The sequence below is a fragment of the Centrocercus urophasianus genome, unplaced genomic scaffold, assembly GCF_019232065.1.
Source record: "Centrocercus urophasianus isolate 14NV4802_14NV808 unplaced genomic scaffold, USGS_Curo_1.0 seq_10, whole genome shotgun sequence".
Lineage (NCBI taxonomy): Eukaryota > Metazoa > Chordata > Aves > Galliformes > Phasianidae > Centrocercus > Centrocercus urophasianus.
Genome location: NW_024884142.1, coordinates 64724051 through 64748382, shown reverse-complemented (window position 1 = coordinate 64748382; position 24332 = coordinate 64724051). Strand labels below are relative to the sequence as shown.

General features: G+C 35.7%; 1 protein-coding gene across 1 annotated transcript in view; it reads right to left on the bottom strand.

Annotated features, from left to right (window-relative positions):
• The window catches only part of DISC1 (DISC1 scaffold protein), a 192295-nt gene that overhangs the window by 87518 nt on the left and 80445 nt on the right, over window positions 1–24332 (bottom strand). Inside the window, 3 exon segments of the mRNA XM_042817335.1 lie at window positions 7475–7663; window positions 18829–18931; window positions 23388–23442. Of these exon segments, the coding sequence (XP_042673269.1) occupies window positions 7475–7663; window positions 18829–18931; window positions 23388–23442 (347 nt within the window).

Here is a 24332-nt window from a genome sequence, read left to right as displayed (position 1 = left end):
AAAAAAGAAAAAAGAAAAAAGAAAAAAGAAAAAAAGAAAAAAGAAAAAAGAAAAAAGAAAAAAGAAAAAAGAAAAAAGAAAAAAGAAAAAAGAAAAAAGAAAAAAGAAGAAAGAAAGAAGAAAAAAGAAAAAGAAAAAAAGAAAGAAAAAGCAAAAATCCAAAGCATAAACTGAATGTAAAATGCTGTACTATTTTCATATTCAATCTGCAGGCTGCTTAAACTAATGGAAGAATGACTGCCTGACTGGTTTCACTGAAGTGCTGCTTGAAAACAAACTGACACAGTTCCTTAAGTATCCTATCCATCTCCATACCCATGCTCAAAAGAAAGTAAATGAGGCTTAGCCTCGGCTGGGATAGAATTGGTTTTTTTCATAGTGTTTGGTATCATGTTACGTCTCGGTTCTAAGATAAAAACAATGTTGATGACACCCTGATGCTTATATAGCTCCTGCTAAGCAGCGCTGTACGGAGCCAAGGCCATTTTCAGCAAAGGGCCCAAGGAGTTGTGAGAGAACAGAACTAAGACAGCTGATTTACACTGGTCAAAGGGATGTTCAATACCGCATGACATCAAGAGAAAGGAGTTTTGAAGGGGGTGGGAGATTATCTCACTCTCTTCTGCTGCTTGGGGCTAGCTGGTCTTTGATTAGGAAGTGGTGAGCAATTGCTTGTGCACTACTTGTTATATATGTTCATATATACATGTTGTCATAACCATTATTCTCTTATCTATCTTAATAAGTAACTTTTATCTCAACTCAAGAGTTCTATTTTGTTTTTTTCTCCCCAGTTCTCCCTCTCATCACATTGGGAAACGAACAATTGTGATGCTGTGTTAAACCACAAAATAGGCCAAATACGCTATAGAATGAATTTTTGGGAACAGAAAATACCATTCCACATTAACATAACATGAGCAATGTCAACAGTGCAAGAAAACGTAACGAATTCCTGATCAAGACACTGAGAATCAAAACTGAAATGCACAGTACAAAATAAAGAACCGTCTTTATACTTGTAATCTGTCAGTGTTTCAGGATAAACTCAATGATATAAGACTCATTTTGTAACCCCATCCAACATGTTCTGACCAAACACACGCAGGCAATATCTGCACAAAACAAGAAGATAAACAGAAACCAAATTGTGAAAGTTCAAATCTGAGCCCATCAGCATCTTGGGAAGATGCAGTTGCAGAACTTTAATCAAATGAAATTGATCAGAACTGGTGACACACACTACTAAAATGACTTCAAATTCCTTCTTCTGTGTTGCTTCAAATTTATTCCAATGCAACTTAATCATGCAAAGCAGAACTATGTTAAGAAGTGGTAAAAATCTAGAACATGGATGGCAAGCCAGGAATTATTTGTCATTATCCCAAAAGAGCAATACTCTGAGCAACAGCATTTCAGATGTAAAGGAACAAGTCATCAGGCATTCTCTCTCAGAACTTTGCACTTATTTATACACACAGCAGCACATTAAGGTGTGAATGTTGAACGACACAGAGTTGAAAGTTACCTACTCAGTTTCGATTCCTAGCTTCTATTATAGCAGAGGGTTGTTCAGTAGCACTTTACGCCATCAAATTACACTTCCGTGATTCTAAAAGAGCCACTCTAAATTTCTGTGACACTGCAACTTGGAAAACCTTGTCATCTTTACTAATTATCCTACTAAAAGATAATTTGCCATGAAGGGAGACAGCCTAAAACTTCAGACAGGTTCTATTTCTTAAACTCAGTTCTCCATGATCACAGAACCAACACTGGGACATTTCAGGAGTTTCTTTTATGTTATGTAATCAGGTCGTATTGCTGTCTACAAAGAAAATACTGCATGGGTATAACATTTCAGTAAAGTTTACTCCATCATATCTCAGAAGAAAGGAATAGAAGAGACACTAACCTTTCAGCTTCGGTATAGAAATGGCCTGATCAAAAGACTCCTGCAGATACCAGTGGGCTTTGAATTAAGCGACTATGACAGTTCAAGTTGCATTAACACAGTTTTTATGTTTTCTGCATTTAAGCATATAGAACAGTCAGATTCAATTTAATACCCTCATTGAATTCATATAAATGAAATCCCCATCCGCTAAGTGCAAATAATGAAGTACTTCACATATTCATAAGAACACCACCACGCAAGCAGACCTTTACAGTCACAATTATGATTAACACAGTTGACAAGCGACTTAAGCTATATGGTAAAGAAATATGCTAAAACAGACTAGTTTCTGTTCTTTCCAACTCTAACAAAAAATTATGTATAAAAAATATGTATTTTTTATATTTTGGTTATAGGAAATGCCCAGCAGAACATGTTCTTTATCTACTAAATTATAGACTTAACATTTGTCAAAAAGGTAATTCCGTAACAAAAAACAAACAAACAACCCTTTAAAACTACTTGAATATTATTTTTCGGAGTACTCACTCAAAAAAACAAACAAACAAGCAAACACAAACTCAAACACACAACAACCAACACACATTTTCACTTATTCTATATAGATTTTGTGAAAGCCTGAAATGGAATGAAAACTGTCGGTCCAGACTCGATCCTTAAAGTTGCACAACAATTCATAACATGGCCTCTACCTACTATTACAGAATTCTAAGTCCAAATAAAGAATGTAGCTACACTTAATCTGACAGATGATACAAGAAAATGAGAATCATACTCATAATCAATTAAATGCTGGTAATATACACAACAGTAGAAGCCTAAGCAAATACGTAAATACCAATTTCTCAAATGAAATAGCAAAAAGAGTACCAATGAGCAGAATGCAATTACTCATGCTGCATTTGGCAAATACAATGTAAAAAGAGCTCAGAAAGGTTGAGCTTCTCATTTTGTTCATTTCCACATAGTGTTAAACAGCCTACAAGCAGGCTGGCAAGAGCTTTAAGACTTACACCAGAAATTTCTTAGACAATAAAACCCTCAGTGGGAGTGCAGCAATAAAAATAAAAATATCACATTCTAAACAAAATAAAAATAAAGTGGGAGTTATTAAAAAGCGATTATGATGTACACGATAGTCTTTATTTTATATTTCCTTTAGAAATTAATTCAGTATAGAAATCCTACGTAAGATGAATTGGCGAGCATAACCTAGCAATTAGATTGTGAAATACATACATTATTTACCAGGAGACTCTTTCCCTGAAAAATTGGGTAAATGCAGACAGAAAAAGAATTCAGCAAATGAGGCACTAGTGGTAATGAGGAAATTGAGACAAGGAGGGTAGATTTCATTTCCAGTCCTAACTTACAAAGGCCAATCAGCACAAGCCAGGATATTTAAGTACAATCCAGCAGTTTGCTGGACAGGGAAGTAATTATGTTTCACGTTTTTGGAGTGTGGTTATGGCTGTTCTGAGCTGTAGAGCAATTATCTTCCTTGCCATAACTGAATCTTTGGACTTTAAAAGGCAGGTTTGGTCAACAGCAAAGTTCTGATAAAAGCACTGGAAATCTTGAATCACCACTCTTAAGCTACAAAAATTTCTGTGGTCTAGAAAAATTCAAAGCTCACATAAAGCATCATTTCAAATCCGTTTATGAAAGTGATTAATTCAACTCAAAATAGAATGGCTTGGCTTAGAAGAGACCTCAAGAATCATCAAGCTCCAACACCTCTGACACAGGCAAGACCAACTTCCATATCTAATATTAGACCATAAAACTTGGTTTTAACAAAACTTCAGGTAAAACATCATAACTCCCATTTGTCTGGCTTTCATAACTATAAAACAGCAACAACAGTTAATCCCACTTATAGAAGCTTTCTGATTCCCTCGGAAGAAATTTACTATAGGAAAGGGAAAATCAGTACTATTCATTTTAAAATACAGATCAATATGTTACTTGTTAATGCCTCTACTGTCCAATAAGAAAAACATTTTTGAGCATCTCTAAAATTATGAAAGGATTTTTGTCAAATCTCCTTTATAAGGAGCACTGACAGCTCTCAGCACAGAGAGCCACTGCACTACATCTGCAATATCTTTTATACTTGGGCAGCTGGCAAAAAGTGAGAAAATTCATTAGCATACTAATGATCTGTACTATTTAAAATTCCAGCTCTGATTATTGTGTGATTAAGTCTCTTCCCTTGACGTCTGCTTCCTTATACCTGCATTATTGTGAGAAATCAACAATTAGTAATGAAGTAAAAAAAAAAAACAGGTGACCAATTTATACACAAGAGAAACATACACACGTCAGCATTTCCTTTGTTGTTGTTTTCTAATGCTTCCCAGACAAAGTGGTATTATTTTCAGTAGAAGATATCTCAAAAAAGTTTTAAGAAGTTGACAGGCATGAAAGATAACAGTTCAAGTGCCAAATTACACAGGAATAACTATGAGTAGGAATACCTGTGCAGAAGGTTTCAAGAAATTACAAATCAAAGGAGGGGAGTAAATAGAATGTTATTGCCTGAACACAAGAGAAAAGCAAGACTGAGGTGACAACAGATCTTGCCACCTTAACTTCATTTTCAAGAGAAAAACAAAGCATCTTTTTTCTACAGCAAAAGATGTTTAAAACCACTGATGTATTTAAACGAGACCAAAGCCTACAAATAACAGACTAAGAGACATAGAGGTGGTCTCTGTTAACTTGGTGGCCCTGTTAGAGCAGTGAGGTTTGGACCGGCTGGCATCCTTTCCAACTTCAACCATGCCACAATCCTGAGACTAGAACTACTTTCCACGTGTTAATTTCAGTAACCTACTTCTAACTGATAGGCAGCTATCCTCATAAGAAGTTGAGCTGGGTCAAAGCACAGCACAACTCTGCACAAGGACAAATCACAGATACATCTCAACTGTGTATCAAGAATCAATCATGCTAGTCTTGCTCATTTTTGCTATTTAAATTAGCATGGTTAATTTTGCCTCAAGTTAACTACGAACTCTGAGCAGAGAGCTAGTAGAAAAGACAAAGGAAAGGGCTGCCAGATCAGGTTGCCAACGGCCCGATCCAACTTGGCCTTGAATGGCTCCAGTGATGGGGCATCCATAGATTCTCTGGGCAACCTGTTCCTGCTTTTCACCACCCACCAATTAAAGAATTTCTGCCTATTACCTAATCCAAACCTCTCCTCTTTTAGTTTCAATCCATTCTGCTCTTGGCTGTATCATTACTAGACTACGTAAAACATCCATCCCCATCCCTCTTTCAAGTACTGGAAGGCCACAGTGAGATCTCCCCAGAGCCTTCTCTTCTCCAAGCTAAACAAGTCCAACTCCCTCAATCTTTCTTCATAGGAGAGGTGCTTCAGCCCTCACTCAAGTTGTACCTTTCACAGTGCAGAAAAATAAACTCAATTTTCTCCAGTTATTTTAAATAACAAAGAAAATGCCACAGATCACAGCAAAACCGAACATAACACACCATGTATAAAAGCAACATGTATTTCTCAGCATTTGGCAGCTCTCTTTTCACCCTAATGTATCCCATAAGCCCATAACAGTATGGGCTTCCTCATCCATGATAAAGCCACCATAGGCAGTATTGTGTGGCATTCAATCAAACAAGAGATAGAGAAACAGCTATAGCAACAACCTGCTCAATCATAGTATACTACATCTTTTAATTATGCCAAGGCAATAAAATCCTATTCCAAATTTTCGTGCTTTATTTTCTAAACATAAAAGTACCACACAAAATAGCAACTGGTTCATAAAAGTGGATGTCATTTTTAAGACATAATTTGTTCACATTTTCTAGAGTGTATCAGAATGCTGTTATTCAGTTAAACATGGTGGTACCAATTTCATGCTACCAATTTCAAACCTAGAAGTATTTCCATATTTTTAAGAAGAAAACAGTTCGGAATACACGCAAGGAGATCAGGGACAAGAAAATGAGAATATCTTAGATTTCAATTTATGTATCTCTGACCGTTATGTGCTTGGTACAGTTATGTTACGAAGGAATAAATTTCTCTTTATGCCTACAGAATTATAATAAATTAAAAAACAATCCAAGCAGTAAACATGAAGTGCTTCGCAATTTGTTTTCACTAATTTTAGGACAGTAGAGGTCATACCTAAAGGAAATCTCATTACAGTTACACAAATGCAAAGGGGAAAAAAAAATAGAGCCTCTTCAGTGCCAACAATTCTGTTACTTCAGCAATACTCTTGCAGAGGTTTTGTTTGAAATGTTGCTGAAGAAAAACACAAATGAGAAGTGTGTATGTATTAGAGGAGATTTAATTGTCTGAGAAACAAAAGGAGAAACACAATGGACAGATTGGAAAGTCAGAATACTCCCCCCCCTTCAACTGATTTGCAATTTTAGGCAATGAGGAAACACCGTCTGATGTGTTTTCTTTCTGTGGGTTTGGATGACATGGCTTAGGTAATTACACACTATCAGGAACCAAAAAGATCAAAAAATTGTTTAAACGGCCATTTAGTTTCTAGCAGAGCAATTTCTAATCTAAGGTGCGTGTTTATTTTTCTATTTTTCTTTTAAAAACTACAGCCCTGGATGTATTCAGTTGTTTACAAAAACTTTGTTTTTAAGATACCTCTGCCTGTCCAATTCCCTATGAAGAGTCTACATGTGCTTCAAAAGCAGACATTCTTCCTCTTCTCAACCAACTTACTGCTCATAAAATTCTGAAAAAGGAAAGAAATTTCAAGTCTCTAAAGCTTCATAATAGCTCTCATATTTATACTTTTCTATTTAGAGGTATCTATAGTAAGTATATTTGCAAGTAATAGTTATTCAGTCTATTCATTTAACCAAACAACAAGCCTGTTTTATCTGCCTAACTTCAGGAAGGAGAACAGTAGAAGATAGGGTAATCCAAGACTAATAGTGGCTTTGCTAATTTTGATAATTTGTCAGCAGTTTTCCCAGTAATTACAGAGAATTTTCCCAGTCCATCGTAACAGTGCCACCTCAGCACACTGCCCTTGTGTTTGAATTCAAGCTGCATTTGATAAGCTTTAAAACCACTTCAAGCATGAGTTTAAGAAAATAACTCTTTCCTTCAGAACCATGTACCTATCACACCTCATTCATTCAGAGTCATTACCAGAGATTTATTAAATAGGCTGCACTGTTATTACAACCAACACCACCTACTGTCAGCACATAAAAGACTGCATATGTTTTTCTGTATGTGAATTCATGCACATTATCATCATCACTATAATTCTGATGGGATTTAGAAAAAAAAAAACTATTGAGAATTGGGTTAAAACTGAGCTCAAAAAGCAGTATATTGCCAGGATATCCCCTCTCTCCCTGAGCTCACTCTTCCCCAGAGCAAACAGATGAAAACTTATCTAGCACATTGCTTATCTAAGTTCTGGCCAATCTTTCTACTGAAAATCTGTATGTTTTGTAAATGCATGACGGTTTTATCAAAGCCAGTAGACTTCCAGATGTGTGTGACAGAGCAAAGGCTCTAACAGCCTGTGAACTACTTACCAAAGGCAGTCTCTCCACGTTCAAGCTCTTGCTTCAGTTTGTTGTAATCATCTTTAATTCTCTCTAGTTTCCGGATGTTTCGGGCACTCAAAACTAGAAGCTCACTGAGAAGTCCTTCCAGTTCTTTCTTCTCAGATGTTAATGATCTTATTTCTTCTGTCAGATCCTTAGCAGTACCAAAATTACTTCCTGCATATTTTTGGGGGGTAGCAGGGGGAGGGAGGAAAGAGACAATAAAGGAGACATTTGTAACATCAGTAAGTTACACAGCAAACAAGGAAAATTAACCAATTATCGTTCCCAACAGCAGTAAGACCAAATTGGGAGAGGACAAATAGGGGGAAATAAAGCAAACCAGTCTTTTTTTCAAGTATGTATTATGTTAACATTAAAAAAGTCATAACTACAGCATACCTAAAGTCATAGAAAGTTAAGATTCTTGAATAACACTTATTCCTTAAGCCTACACTTTAGAAAATTCATACTGAAACATACTGATTACTGTGCTGTCACCTGCCAGACCATTTTCATGTTTTGGAGAACACCTCAACTTGTCATACTTCTACAACAGCTGCCATCAATCTGCTGAACTCTGAAATATTCCTCTTTGAGCAAAGAAGCACAGTGCATTTGTTAGGTAGTAAGCAACTGCTGTAAAGAATTTCAAAAGAAAATTCTGAGAGGACATAACTGAAGTCAAGACTCCCTGCTTCTGACTGTCCCTAAGCCTCAGAGGTAGCACAACACCTCGAATGTTGCCTGCTTACCTTGCTCTGGAAATTCCAAAAAGTATTCAGGCCCTCTGGACAGTGATCCAGAATCAGAAGTTCAATTCCCAACTGGTTTCGAGTACGCACATTAGTAACATCTGCCACTTAACATTTCCCTGCTGGCTAGTTCTCTCAGGACATGGTAGGAAAAACAAGGTGCAAGTACTTATACATATCAGAAGACCACAAATTATGGCTAAATGCTGAGAGTGGCTCCATTCCTCCAGAGCAGAAGAGTGAACAGAAACACTTTCACCAATTAACTTGAAGAAAGTCCTTGAAGAAAGATACTGATGAAAATTCAAGTAGTCATATGAAGACAGACATACCAAAGAAGATTGCACTTCTCAAAATTTTGGATAAGACTGTATCAAATCACTCAGGTCTAAAGATTAAACCTTGCTAAAACTCCCTTTTTTCCTGTTGTTTATTTAGTCATGAAGATACAACAGTTTCAGCAAACCCCTCCTTGCTTAAATTAATCATTTCTTCTTCAAAACACCCCTAATTCCTGCTCCTCTGACAGTTTGCCAGTTCTATGTTACAAGGAATTATACAATTAAATAATTATAGGTTATTTATTTTCCTATTTACAAGTAGTAGGATCTTACTGTTAGCCAGTGCATTTATGAAGAAACAAGAGGGCAAACATAATATCTTAATGCACACATTTCCAAATGGATGGAACACAGCAGAAGATAAGCATGACCGCCACAAAAAATTGCCAGGAAAAAAAAGTAGGTATTCAGATGTTTCTAAGGCAAGAAGACAAATAATTAAACAGTGTGCCTTTATTTCTCCTGAACTCATCCCAAGCATCAGTGCACAACAGCCTTAATAAAACATGAAGGCAAGAATTTTTTCATTAGAATCTGGAACTTCTCTTACATTTCAGAAGACAGCAAGGAAAAAGGTATGATATTTTATATGAAAGTTTTATACATATTAAATGGATCTTAATTCCCAGAGGTAAAGTTTATATCAAAACTGAGGCTATGAGGAAATGGCAACAGATACATGCCCAGAAGCCAAACTGCCTGATACAGCTTCTCCTGACAGCAGAGATGTCAAAGTCTGCAGTGAAATTTCAGAAAAGCATATTCAAACTCAGGCAACGTAAGTATTATCAGTGAGCTTCTGACCTCAATCACAGCAACCAAAATAACTGTTTTCTAAATGCCATAAGAAGGTTGATTTAAAAATTAATGCACAACCCCTAGCTGCTAGCATTAAAAGACATGCCCTCCTGGGATTTTTAAGAGACAAAGTCACTTTGGATGCTGTAGAAATAATCTTCAGACATATTAAAATATTTTATTCTGCTTACTTACATGAAAATGTTAAAATTCTTCTTTTGGTAAAATAATTATATTTCATCTGAACAAAAGTGAACATAAGTGAACAAAAAACCTGCTACTTTATCAAGCACTCAAAGTTTTACATAGCCATACCACTGGGAGAACTAGTTGGCTGATATCAAATGAAAAAGTTAGTCACAGCTCTTAGAATCATAAAGTTTGGAAAAGACCTCTAAGATCATCTAGTCCAACCACAAACCCATCCCCACCATGTCCACTAACCATATCCTTCAGTGCCCCATCCACACATTTCTTGAACAACTCCAGGAACAGTAGCATCATCACCTCCCTGATCAGCCTGTTTCAATGGAATGCAAGGATTTCCTTTCCAGGAACCACATGGAATTGGGATTATAATAAAATTCAAAATTATTCACTTTTGCTTGGAAAAACTCATATTTCTATGAGCATCGTTCATCTCCCTATCCCTACAGACAGTAAGATCAGATAAGCTCCACTGGCTTGATGAGAGCACAAAAAGCACCAGCCAAATTAAGCAAAACACTGGAAAAATTGAAAAATGAAGAAGTATATCCAGGAAAAAAGTAGCCATATAATTCTTTCTATTCATTGTGAAACTAAATTGCATCCAACATTTAACTTAGATTGTTTTCCTCTTTTCTGAAAATTCTACTAGTATGGCCACATACAACAACTAAATGGCACTCAGCACACGTATCTTTTCTCTATGTGTAATTACATTATCAGATATTACTTTATCAAGCAGATTATTGCCCACATATTTCTCTCAAACTAACATCTCATTAATTTTATAATATTTGCCAGTAACAAATTGACTAAAAATATCCTTTGAAGTCCTCAAAACATAGGACAAAGTTAATGATGCAGTCTTTTTGCTCTAAGTCTCTCATATTTATGCCAGAAAGTACACTCATATTTTCCATTATTTATGCTTGATGCAGAGAGGTACGTATCACCCCTTCTGAAACTATATTCATTACAATACAAGCAAAGGAACAATTTTTGCATAACACTGAAGCGTATGTACCAGACATTCAGACCCATGTAGGAAAGAAACTGGTCTGTATTTATCATTACCTATATGCTAATCCTTCATAGACTAATGGTGCCTTTAATGACACAAAGAATTGAAAATTCACGTTTTAGCTTAGGGCATTCACCACCATGCTGTTTATCAAAGGCACTGGAATTCAAGCCTGAAAATCCTCCATGCCGTGAGAATACAAAACAATTCCAACCAGAACAAAACTTGAAGAAAATAAATATCATTCAGCTTCTCACAAAGAAAAAACAGTAAAAACATGGGGGGAATAAAAAGATTTTGGAGATAGTGCCAGTGTATTTGTGCAATTATTTTTGTCAAGTAATAACATGTGCTAACACGTTTATGAAGCAAATGCTACTGAAATGATTGATATGATTCTGAAAGATGAAATAAGATAATCCATTTAGAAGTAGGCAACAGACCCCAAGACATACATTTAGAAGAGGAATTCTCTTCCTTGGAAAGCCTATTGTACCAGGTATAATCAATCACCAAAGAGCGGACTCAGCGACTCAGAAATTCATCATTGGTCAAATAAATTAATAAATTAAATCAGTATTAACAATTCAAAGATTCAAGTGAAAATTATCAGCGAGAAAAGGCACAAAAGCCTTGAGGAGAAAACTCAGATTTGGAAGTTGGTAATTCAGCAACGCCGAGATGTAACCTGTTTTAAAGAGCAATAGAGACCAGTGACCACAGTGTTCCTCTGATGCTCTGGTGCCTGCACTGGGAGAGATGAGCATAGGATCAGCTCATCTCCCCTCCCTCTTGCCTCTGCCTCTCCTCCACACCACTGTCAAAGGAGAAGACAGACACACCTGAGAATAGGGGAACAGCTCAGACCAACTCTTCATTATTTAGAAGGCTTCATGAAATCATCATGCTCTTTTTACCAACCTAACCAAGAAACAAGTCACCTAGATTTTTGTACTAAAAGTGCCTACACTGAAATTCAGGGGATTTTCATCATGTTCTCCTGGACAATTTGTAGGAGGGACAGCACTAACCCTTTCTACAGACCACACAAGAGGTTTTCTTGCATCCTTCCCAGAGATCTTCCCATGTGGTAAGAACATCGACCCTTCACAGCTCTGCCCATCCAGAAAAGGAACTGCCAGAAAGATTATTCCTCTCTTCGAAGGAGAGCAGGTTAAGTAACAGGAGAGAAAGAGAGTAAGTCTCTGCATGGCTGACTGACTGCTCAAACAGAAGCAATGATTTTCTGCTGTCTGGTCACATATCATTTTGGAGTTTCAGCTACTGTAACTTATCTTTTTCACTGAAAGTCAATAAAACCTGTCAATCTCATTAGGATGTAAGATAAAAAGACAAATAGCATAGTTTTCTTAGGTCTATGTGACCATTAAGGACTTAGCTTTGGAGCTCACTAGTGTTATTTTTGTAAGTAGGTTAATAAGCTTTTCAGAAGGTTCATAACTTGTAGCAAGACTCTTGGATGGGGCATAAACTGATAATTGTGGGAACGCATGCCAGTACACAGCGCTGTATGCTGGAGCAGGATGTGATACAAGCATGAATTTTAGTAAGAACTATTGTTGATAGCTGGATGGCTGGACTGGATGATCTCGTAGATCTTTTCCAACCTTGGTGTTTCTGTGATTCTGTGATGAAGAACAAATTGCAATATGCTTCTGAGGCATCAATCCAGTCCGCTGCCAAAAGTAAGATGCTAAATGCAGAGAAGCAATTTTGTCATCTGACAAGACCCAGGTTTCTGTAAAACTCCAATTCACCAAAAAACTTAAGCCTATATAAGAAGGTACAAAGGGGCCTTGGTATTCTTGTCTCTAACACTAGATAAGTTTTCCATCTGTCCCCAAACAGTCCCTCTCAAAATTTAAATATACAAACTGGAGCACTACTGCCTTTGAGCAGAAAACAATAAAAACGGTATGCAGCGTGGCAGGGAATATGTCAACATCTTGTTGAGAACGTGGTGACTACACTTAACCTGCACGAAGTGACAAAAAGCAATATAGTAATGAAAACAAGCATCCACATTTTCAACCTTGGATCTGCGTGTTTTGGTAATGGCAGTCAGGCTGGTAGATGTCAGTATAGACCAAAGGACATGTCCTCTCTGTAGCATGCGGTGCTCTTTAAGCCATTCAGAACTTGACCTAAATCAGCATCTAAGTAGTCAAAGAAACAACAATGCCAGCATTAAATTTTGTGTTTAGTATACATGTCATATTGTTTAGAAGCTACACTTCTGCACTTTTCATTGTACTGCTGGAAATCATCCTACAACATTTCCAGTTGTTCCGATGTATTTGCAGATATTTAATGAAATAGAGATTGAGATAATAATAAAATGATGACACAAAATCTCCTACTGGTAGAGATCAAAGTATATATATTTTTCAAACTACTTAAGAAGTCACTCATTCTAATTTCTGTGATTGTACCTAATTTGCATCTGCAGACATAAGGAAAGTTAATGATGTGCATCTCATAGATAAGTACATAACACTTTCCATTTTTCATTCACATTTTCTTACCTACCCACTAGTTCTGGCTATCTGATCCCATACTGTCACGCATCCTCAAGAGAGCAAAAAAATCATATAGCTATTGTATGTGTGCATGTGTATACATGTTTGTATATATGAACAAATTGCAATATATCTCAAACGATCTACTTTATTCACATATAGAAAACAGATCAAATGATGTTGAAAAATGTTTTTTAGGTTACAACTCTCCTCGTTCTTAATTAATTTCTCACTGAGGAAAAAATGAGAAATGCACCCTCTCACATATTATTTGATTTCATACAAAACAGCCTAGAGTAAAAAACAAATTTTAATAATATTTCTGCAGTTATATTCACAGTTGCTTACGTACCAAATTTCTGAATTTTTCTTAATGTTTTAGGTTTATTTGATCCCACTAGATTTTGTGCTAAATACACCCACCATACTAGCAGAATGAACACTGTATTGTGTACTGTCATATTTTTCCTATAACTGATGACAGACATTCTATAAACACGTTAAGAGCTCTTATAAGAAGCAATTACTATAACATTTGCACACAGGTTTTCAAGCACTGACAATTAAGGTGTTTTTCCTCATTTGTTCATCAAATTAAGCAAAACAACGGCAACAAAAAATAGCAATCCAACTATTGAATGGTAAACCAAAAGATTTTACCAAAAATTATTTATAAATGTGTACATCAACAGTAAAATCTCATGCAATGAAGAGTATTTGTTACTTATAAAAGTAGCTAAAGCTACTAACTTCAGAACAGTGAGCAATATAATAGATTCTATCAGTTATGTCTGGAGAAAAATTCTTAACTAGCATCTCAGGAGTATTAACTCAAAGTTATCTATCACAGTAGGCAAATGCCAATCAGAATTTAAAGAGCTGCGTATATAGATAACCTGAATTTTAGCTATTGATAGAAATAGCTCTTGAGCATTCAATAATAAGGATTTTGTTTGTTTGTTTGTTTCCTTATGAAATCTCATCATAATGCCATTAGTCTGCTGTATTTATTCTACAGCCTTCAAAAATCTGAGCATTAATTCTTTTCTGTTTCTCCTCTGAATTTAGTATTACACTTCTTTCAGAGAAGAAATAATAGCAAGGAAGAACTTGTACATACATGGTATCATCTCTGCTGTCATCTGATTCTGGTTTACAGAATCTTTTATTACACAGTCTTAAAATCAAAGGTACTGGATCGACAAAATGGCAGAATTGCTATGCTTACATTGCATTTATGCTGGTATTTTTTTTTTACCAGAACAAGACCAGCTATATTATTTGCATATATTCTAGTATACATACACAAAAACTGTAAATCGCTGTAACTGCAATAGAAAGTGCAGTACATATAGAACATTAGTACTTTCCAAAGCTATTCAGGCAGTTATTTAATGCTGAGGTGTATATCATACATTCCAAACCATCACATCATCACACATACGAAAGCTCTGAAAAGAAAATAAGTATTAAAACATTAATTTTACCTAGCTTAACTATGGGGATACAGAAACCCAATCGCATGTAATTGCATTCAGTTACTTTCTTGCTTTGACACTGCTCCAAAAACCTTTAACACTAACTTGTTCCTGGGGGGAAATGCTGTGTTAAATGAAGACAATGCAACATCTGCTCAAAAGAAAACAGTTGTTCTCAGATTGTTAGTATTGATGTTTAAGGAAATTATCTCACTGAATGATCTAGTTGCTACGGTTAAAAAAAAAAAAAAAAAAAAAAAAAAAGCAGAAATAATGTTTATCCTTGCCTAACGTTTCCAAGACTAAATGAAAAGTATGTCCAGTAAAATTAAATGTTACTGCACAATTAATAATTCCCATTGCATTTTGTACTATTCCAAGGCTGTCCATTTAGTCTGAAGTAGAGAAGGCTCACGGGGGACCCTATTCTCTCTACAGTGACCGGCAAGAAGGTTGTAGCAAGATGGAGGTCAGCCTCTTCTCTCAGGTAACAGCCATAAGGGGAGAGGGAAACCTCTAGTTGTCAGGGAAGATTCAGGATCAGATATTAGAAAAAAAAACACTTTACAGAAAAAGCAGTGAGGCATTTTGGAACAGGCTGCCCAGGAAAGTGGTGGAGTCACTGTCCCTGAAGGTGTTCAAGGAAAGGGTACATGTAGTACTTAGGGACATGGTTTAGTGGGCAATATTGGTGGTAGGTGGACAGTTGGACTGGATGATCTTAGAGGTCTTTTCAAACCTTAATGATTCTATGATTTAAACAGCTGCGTATTTCCCAACTGAGGATTCTGTCACTTCTCATGATTTAGTACCACCATTTCAGGGGATATTTACATACAATATCTTGCTTAAATGATGACCAGTATTTTTAAGGTTGAGACTTATTTCTTAACTATGCCTTAAGAGATACCATTCATTTATGCATGACACATGACTACACAAGACCTAAATACTTCAGCTTTCTCTGTATTATTCATTGCTCATTGTTTTTGCCTTTTTAAGAAAAACAACAACAAAAAAACCAACAACAACAAAAAAAACCCCACACTAGCTATTTTATCTCCTTCCCCTTTCCTCTTCTGAATTTACCAAATAATTTCTTCCTGACCCTCTTTCCTACTGCCTGCGTCCTGTCTTTTCTGATTTTTAGAAGTTTGTGCTCTAAAGTGTTTTTATTTTAGGTTTTTTGTTTGTTTGTTTTCCTTCAGAATCTCTTTTCAGCTTTCCAGTCATCAGAGCACCTTTTTTTTTTTTTTTTTGTCATTCTATTATACATTACATACTATTCTGCCTTAACAAAAATGAGAGCCATTACATCTAATATAATTAGCCATTTCTTAATACAAGTGAAAGAAATTGCAGCACTGTTACAAAATTACCTTTCACCTTTGATTTCTGACCAGTTCCCTCCAGCTACAAAAATGAGATCTAAATTACTTGCTTCCCTTGTACTTGTACGCATTTTTCCTACCTCCCTGACCCTGCAAAGAAGTTATCTTCATCACAACTCACTACCTTGCTTAATCATCTTTGATGCTTTCTTTCCATTTTAGCATTACTTACCTGTTAGGAACAAGCACACATTATTTTTAACTCCAGGCTTTCAACTCTACTACTAGTTGGACCTGAAGAGCCCCAGTCACCTTCTGTTTCTGATACAATGGTAACAAGACATTGTTCAAGTATTCTCACATAAGGGCATTAAATTACATTGTTTTACATCTTTGCCCCAGCTTCAGAAGTCACATTTTTGCTTTTATTTATTTATTATGCAATGCAATATCTTTCCCTCTGCTTGCCTATCACAATACACTATAATTTGTAACTAACTGAAGTTACACGTCTCAGCTTCCTCTACCAAATCTCTGCAATATTGATTCACATTTGATGGTACGCCAGAAGTTCATCTTTTTTCTTTTAAATTCTCTTCATTCTCTTCATGCACACACATCTAAGGCACATAACCTGCTTCATCATTCTCCTGCTTTACACTTCTAAGCATTTCTAAAAAGCAGCTCACTTACAGACTTAAAGTCATGGTCATTCTACAAAGCTGTAATTGAAATCCCACATTTTTTTCCAAGAGAGAAACCCAAGAACAGTGGTACAATGTACAGCACGTCTATGCAATTGTGCCTCCCAGCATAACCTAGAAATGAAAGCTATTCAGATTAGATTTGGAGACAACAAATAGGTCTTGATAAAGACACATTAAGTCAAAGCCCTCATATTGATGTCAGAGGACACTATTTAAGATGGGGATTATCTGAAACTGGTTTTGATCATAAATGTGCCTCTTATTTTACACTCGCATACAGTTCAGACAAACTAATCCTTGCATATGAGTCCAGACAGTTTCTTCATCAGCAAGCCTAGGATTGAGAACCAATTTCCAGGTGTTCTTGAAAAAGTCTCCACCTGCAACCTCACTGTAAATAAGCCACCAAACAACAAAAAATCTTCTCTTCTCAGTATCATTGTTGCTTTCCATCATCTACTACACCAGAACACAGTTGGACTTCACACTTTTTTTGGATTTACTTTTACATATACTGTAGTCAAACAAAGATTTATACCGTATGAAAATATATGTTTATGTTATAGTGCTCAGAGCTTTTCAGTTATGGAAGATCCCAAAAGGCTCCTAGTTCTATCACTCACATTGTAAAATAGCATTTGTTTACTCAGATGGACTTCATATGTTTTAATTTGTAGCACCAAATTCAGAACATGGTACTAGTGGGTATTGTTTCCTATAAAAAACTTTGGACAGAATGGGAAGGCGATATCAAAAGTTGTTCAACGCAGCCTTGGAAGACGCTGGGGATGAACTTACATAGCAAAAAACACTCAAATCCTGTTGAGATTCTCAGAAAGATAATTAAAGAATTTTACCTTAACAACAATTTAAGATTGTAATGCTTAGTCATTAAAATTCCCCTGAATAAAGAGTTTTTCAGATTAAGAAAAAAAGAAATATTGCTCCTTATCATAGAAAGAAATAGTACCAATATTTTTTAAAAATCTTGCAAATACACAGTATTATGGTCACAGTAGTAAAAAAGCATTTTGTAGAAGCATCAGCATTAAATTGACTCTTGAATTCATCTCTGAAGCAATCAACCTCTCTTAAGAGCTAATAAGTACAAAATATTGTCACAAATGTTTTGGAAATAGTACTCCAGTATTTATTTGCTCTCTTAAAGTCTCAAACTGAAGAACATCTTTTCCGGCCAACCACTTCTTGCTGGCAAGAAGGAGCAGTTGCAGATTCAGTTTTTGGGCTACTATATTCCCAAGAAAATCATGAAATGGCTCAAATGGTCTAAGGGGCAGAGAAGGGCGATTGCTCAGCTTACCTTGTAGGTGAACACAGGAAAAAAATATAGGGTTTCTACTCTGAAAGGTGTCACGAATGCAAAAGAAAGTGGCTACACTCATTACTATCACAAGATCTCAACTTGAGTTTCCTTCTGGATTTTGCTGAAATTTGACATTATCCACTTCTCACAAACAAATCATGTGACACTGCACAAAGTTTCAATAGAAAGTAATTCAGTGTAGAGAAATAGCTGTGCTTTGCTTTCTTTCCTTAGTAAAAAGTGCATTAGTCCCAAATAACTGTCACATAAAATTGTCACAAGTCAGACTCTGTAATGACATCTTAATGTTATACTGGTTGTAAATAACATGCATGAGTGCTCCAATGACCAAATGGCTTTTACATTGTGAACACTAGTTGTTTACTGATCTGAATTGTAGTTGTAGCCAATTATTTTATTCCATTTTAAAAGGTCATTTAAAGCCATATTTGTAATTATTGCACCTTTGTCATAAATTTATTATGACCCTTAGCTTGAGAGCTCTAGGTATTTAACTTGTAAAGTCCAAGAATCATAAAGTAATAAAAAAAAAAGCTTTATTATTTACCAATGTCATTTATGGAAAGTGGAAAAACATCATGTTCTTTGCATATTTACTGTCTACCACACAGTAATCTCTTAACAAGTAGTTCCCATCTGTGGAGAGAGGCCTGAAGTACCTTAAGCAAGGCATGACACAGCCTGGTTCTACCATGCTTACCAAGACTCTAAGGGATCTATATGAGCGTAGATCAATGACTTTTCCCAAGATGGTTCAGCTATATAAAGATCTAATGTGCCACTCATCAACGTCAGCCCTTCTTAGAATTTAAAACTTACCCGATACAGCCAGCATTTTGGCCTCAAGTAGAGCTGGTAGTTGCGTCTCAATATCATTCACTTTCTTCCTTAAAGTACTGCAGAGCTTCTGACTCGTGCAAACCTAGATTGAGGCAGACAGGCATGATATATAATTCATTCATGTACAAATATAAGGCAATTTAAATGGAGCTTCAAAAGTTCTTGGTTTATAGACATGACATAACATCCTACAGCAAGGCAAAGAAACTTAATAAAAAGTGATGTCTTCAGAGAAGTATCAAAGATGAATCAAAATTTCTAGGCTTACCACACATTCTCTTAAAAAATAGAGAAGAGTAGTGACATTGGCTATCCATATAGGAGAGGACGTGCTTTATCACTAGGCATTGAGGCTGTATTTAGAAGATAGGCCAGCCAATGAACTCTGTACATTTTCAAAATTAGCAGTGATGCTTGGAATGAGTAGAATGTAAATGAACCAATGTTTGGAGTTTAAGACCTCGTAACTCGGAATACACAATAACTTTCAAACAGAACTTGTTGCCACATATCTTAATGAAAAAGAAAAAAAGTAGCTGCCATGCTCCTGAAAAGGCAATAACAGCTCAACACTTCATTTCACCACCAGAAGACACAGCTGAATTGGGTTCAGGTTCTACTATATAAAACAAACCAACCAACCAACCAACCTGGACATCTTTCAGCAATGAATCATGGCTAGTATTAGAAATATGGAGAGAGAGAGAGAAAGATGAGAAGAAAGGTAGCTCGATTGTTTGTATACTTGAAGTGTACACTGTCACCTCAGAATGACTTCAAACACTGTACACAAATAATATAACCACTACGTATTCAAAAGCGTTGATTTTTACTCTGTATCGCATCAACTGTGAAGAATAGAAAAATGAACAAAAATCCCTCACCTAGTTAAGGCCAATACTCTTGTTCTGAAGGCAGAAATCAAGCAGTTGCTCAGAATTGTAGCTGACACTTGAGAAAACATTGCATTCATTGGAACCAAGGGTAAAGCAATAATCAAGAAAGAGACAGGGCAGTTGTGAAGAGATGAGATGTGAAATGAAATCTCCAGAGGAATGTTTCTCAGCTCTTCCTGATATTCTTTTCTCAAAGCATGTGTATATTCCATGCATATTAACAAAAGCACAGCTCTTATTCTGCTTTTTAGGAGCCTTACAGCTCTCATGGCTTACCTGTTTGCATAATTGAAGGATAATAATTCAGATACAGCACTAATTGTAAATCTTACTAAATGGTGAATACCCTCTTACTTTAGCTGAGAGTATCCATTAACTATGGATGGATCATGGAGTTTCTGAATGAACAGATCTAATCATCCAAGTCTGTAAACAATTCAGAATCTTCTTATTAATTTAAAAACACACGTCACTTTTGCATTAATTATAATTTTTCAGTTTCCAGGTATTTCACTTTATTTCAATATTTCCTTCTCAGTGACCTGCCTACTGATTTACTTTAAATGTTAAAATAACCCCAAAACTGTCAGAGGTGAATAAATGCGCACATAGAACCCAAGGCCATGTCTGTCTCTCATCTCCAAAACAAATCTTAAAGTTTTTAATGACTTCCTTCTAAGCAGTGTTCTCTCTTTAGGGGTACTGAATGGCTCAGTGAATTGCAATTAGACTGGGAGTCTTTCAGCTCTAGGAAAACTGTGTGAATACATCTCATGCTGGTAGTAACTTAAAGTCATTACCACTAAACAGACATTTGGCAATTATGCAAAACAAGATGGGAGGAGGTTTAAACAGTTTCTAGTAAACACTGTGCACTTTGTAAGCATTACTGTCAGAATGAAGCTTGCTTGCACTTTTTATTAATGGACCAAATGCAGGGACTAAAGGCTGAAAGAAGGATACTCTAACTCAGAGATAATTCTTCTGGAACATGAGATAAATACATTACTGAGCCTCTGCGTGTATCTACATCACATGTATTCTGCAGATAAATGAAAAACATTAATCTTCAGAGCTATCATATGGCATAGTTCAACAAAATTAAATGAAAGACTGGAAGAGGCAAATAATTTAACGTCTTCTAAACTAATAGCCCTGCTTCTATTTTACATCAATTCTAATCTATGAGGTCCAATTCCTTTAACTTTTTTTTTTTATTATTATTATTTTACCCTAACAGCAACTACCATTATTTGTTACAGCAGCTTTTTCAGCCTCTGAGGAAAAATTGTTTATTTATTTATTTCCTAGCTAACAGTAATGATGAGCATTCACAAAGCTCACACCCTCCTTTGCTCCAGGTGAACATGCTATCATTGTGCTCCTATTCAGATAGCCCGTACTCATGTTTGAGGACTCAGTAATTGGACCAAGGAGCTCCAGTTACAAAAAACTTCCCTAAAACCAAATGGGAGCTTCTTTACAGCCTAATATTAAAGTATTTCTCTTAAAAATCCTTAGTGTTGTTTGGTTGGTTGGTTTTAGTTTCTGTCGACTTAAAAAAAAAAAAAAAAGTGCCCCTTTTTTTTGGAATAAATCCTACAGATCTTTGGTTAGGTACATAAACAGCACTTCAGAAGATAGTTGTAATTAAAAATGTGGAATGCTGTTTAGAAAAGCTACGTGGAATCAATCTGAAAAGAAGCAAAATTTACCCATTTTTATTCTTTCTGTCTTGACAGCATATGATGTTAATCTCAAGTGGCAGAAACAGGAACAAGGATATAGACCAAAACACTGAAATTAACTCTTCCTCTAACCATCCCAAAGAAAAAAAGAAAAAGAATTTTGAGTAGCTTTCACATTTCTTTACAACAGTGCTTTAGAAAAGACGTGGAAATTGTCTTTATGCCACCAGAAAAGAAAGAAGAGTCCACCTGGATACCTTCACACAGCACAATCTTCACATTTGTAAAAGCTGATATTAATGGCTGCAGGAAGAATACAGATGAAGGATTTATAGATAAAGGAGTCTGCCTTCCCTGACAGTCTGATCTTACCTTCTGCAACCCCAGCTGAAAACAGCACAGATGAGGCAGAAAAGGCCACATAAACACTTGTGGTACAGGGGGAAGGAAGAAGCCTTTCACAAAGTAGTATTTTTCCCATAAAATGAAAAGGTTTAAAAAGAGCAGCTCTGATAAGGTTGAGAAGAAAATATGATGAGATTTGAACAATTGAATTTAATAAGTGATTTGGAGGAGTCTGATTACCTGCTTCCTATTTACTGTTTTTAATAAATAGAAGCCATCACACAAGAATGGAATGAAATTAAAGTAATATTTTACCTACTGAATATTTAAAGAAACAAAATAGGTTGTGGAATTCTTCCATGTTCACTTTTCAGTTGCTACCTAATGTTTCAGTTCTTATTCAAAACTTCAGGTTAAACTTCTTATTTTAACTTCAGGTTAAAAAAAACCTTCAAAATGTACAGGCACACATTTTTAGGAGAAAAGACAAACTGCATAACATATGTTTTAACTTGCCAATAGCTTGACACACCAATTTGAGCTACCAAATCCCTTGTTCATTTCAGTGGATGGCCCAAAGGTAAATTATAATCCTTTTCCTGACACTTTATTTGGAGTCATTTTAAAAAAATACAGAGAGGAGTGCTGTATTATAATGATCTATATTAATAGTCCCCAAGAGATAGTCATATGCATGGAACAGAGGAGGAAAAAAAAATAAATCAAAGCAGGAGAAGGGGAAGGAGAAGTATGCAGATGCAGTGATGCAGTCAGTCTTTTTAACAGTGCATGCTAAAAGTGTTGGGAAAATGATTATGAAAAATAGAGTACATAGGATAAATATTTCATTAATTTTTGAGAGATTAGAGAACTAACATGAGAGAAAAAATGTATTTCAGAAAAATTAATGATTGAATAACAAATGTTTTCCCCTTTATGCTCCATATATTTCTACAAGAATTAGAAATAAATAAACCTTCCTAGAGTACTCAGAGCAAGGAAGCTATGGTGCGCAATGAGCCACTTTTGCAATAACAAGGAAAATACAGTAGTGTATTTCATGGAAAGACGACCATGAGAAAAACAAAAACTAAAAGGAAAGTTGTAACACCTCCAATTAAAAACCAACATATGACAAATAACATTACATTTCTTTGCAGTTTTAAAAAGATTGCTAGTTTATTATTAGTGAAATACAGGGGAAAGAGGAACTTTGTTTCTATTCTTTCTTCACACCAGCCAAATCTGACAGCTAGGAAGTAAGAGGCAAAAGCGTGAAAACATTCATCTGTGAGTGGAGTTCACTTTCTTTTCATGAAGCACTAAGGAGTCTGTTCCTAAATTGAGGCCAGCAACAAGACTGATCACTTGTAAACATAAGGCAAGAAACAATAGATGATTCCATCTGCTTCCTTAAGCATAATCTCTGTGGCCCGTCAAAATGTAATTATCTTTTTTTAGGGTGTATGTTTAAAAATATTTAACAGTAAAAGCTGTTCAGAGGAAACACAAAAAAACAAACTTTACAGAATACAGACAATTATAATGCAATGTATTAGGCGATTCTCTAAATATTCTGAAGAATAACTGATAGCTGATGGGTACTTACTTTGGCAGTAGTTTCTTTAATGGACACGCTGAGCGACTGTTCTTTTTCCTGAAGGCTAGAAAGGATTAAAATAAAATAAAGTTGACCTTCTCTGCTCATCATGGTCTGCTACACAAGACACATTTTTATATGAAATGAAATACGTAGGCTTTAAGGTGACTCACAACAGTACAAGGAGCCAAAAACAAATAAAATCCGTAAATTTGGTTTCAACATTGTTGGTGGTTAACTGAGATTTTTTCTACCCAACTTCTATCCATTAAGTCCCTTAATTTGCAAAACAATTTATAGAGTACAGGTCTCCATTAATGAGTTGTACAATAAACACATTTCAGCATCTAAAACACAATTATGACTACTTGTGTAACTGTTCTATGTGAGGTCAAAGCAGGGTCTAGAACTGGTGCCTTGTTAAGCTACCAAGAAAAGACCTAACAAGAAAGGCAATTCTAATACAGTTTGCAGTCAACTATCCTCTTAGAAGTTAGTTTGCCAGTGAAAATTCAAATGCAGTCATTTGTTCTCATGCTGATTTTATACGAAATACTGCTACTCATCTTCCATTGTTTAATAAAAAATCTGCAAAATGCTTGCATAAAATTGATTCGAAATTCAGATTTTGAGACATAATCCACACAGTGAAGACAAACTCAAGGTTTTCTTCCATACACAAAATTTAACACTAGGATTTTGTTGACATAACTTTGGGAATTTATTTACAAGCACCAAGGGCACTAGTTACATTTTTAACAAAGTTCAAATACTAGGCCAATAAAACATCAGGAGTGAGTATAGACACTTTTTGCTACTGCAATAATTCCCTCCCTCCTATTTTGTAGGTGTACATTTTTATACAACATTCAGTTATTGTCAGACATTATTTTCTTTTCCATAAGACCACTCAATTCACATACACTGCTCCCCCTTCAGCAATATTTCAATTCT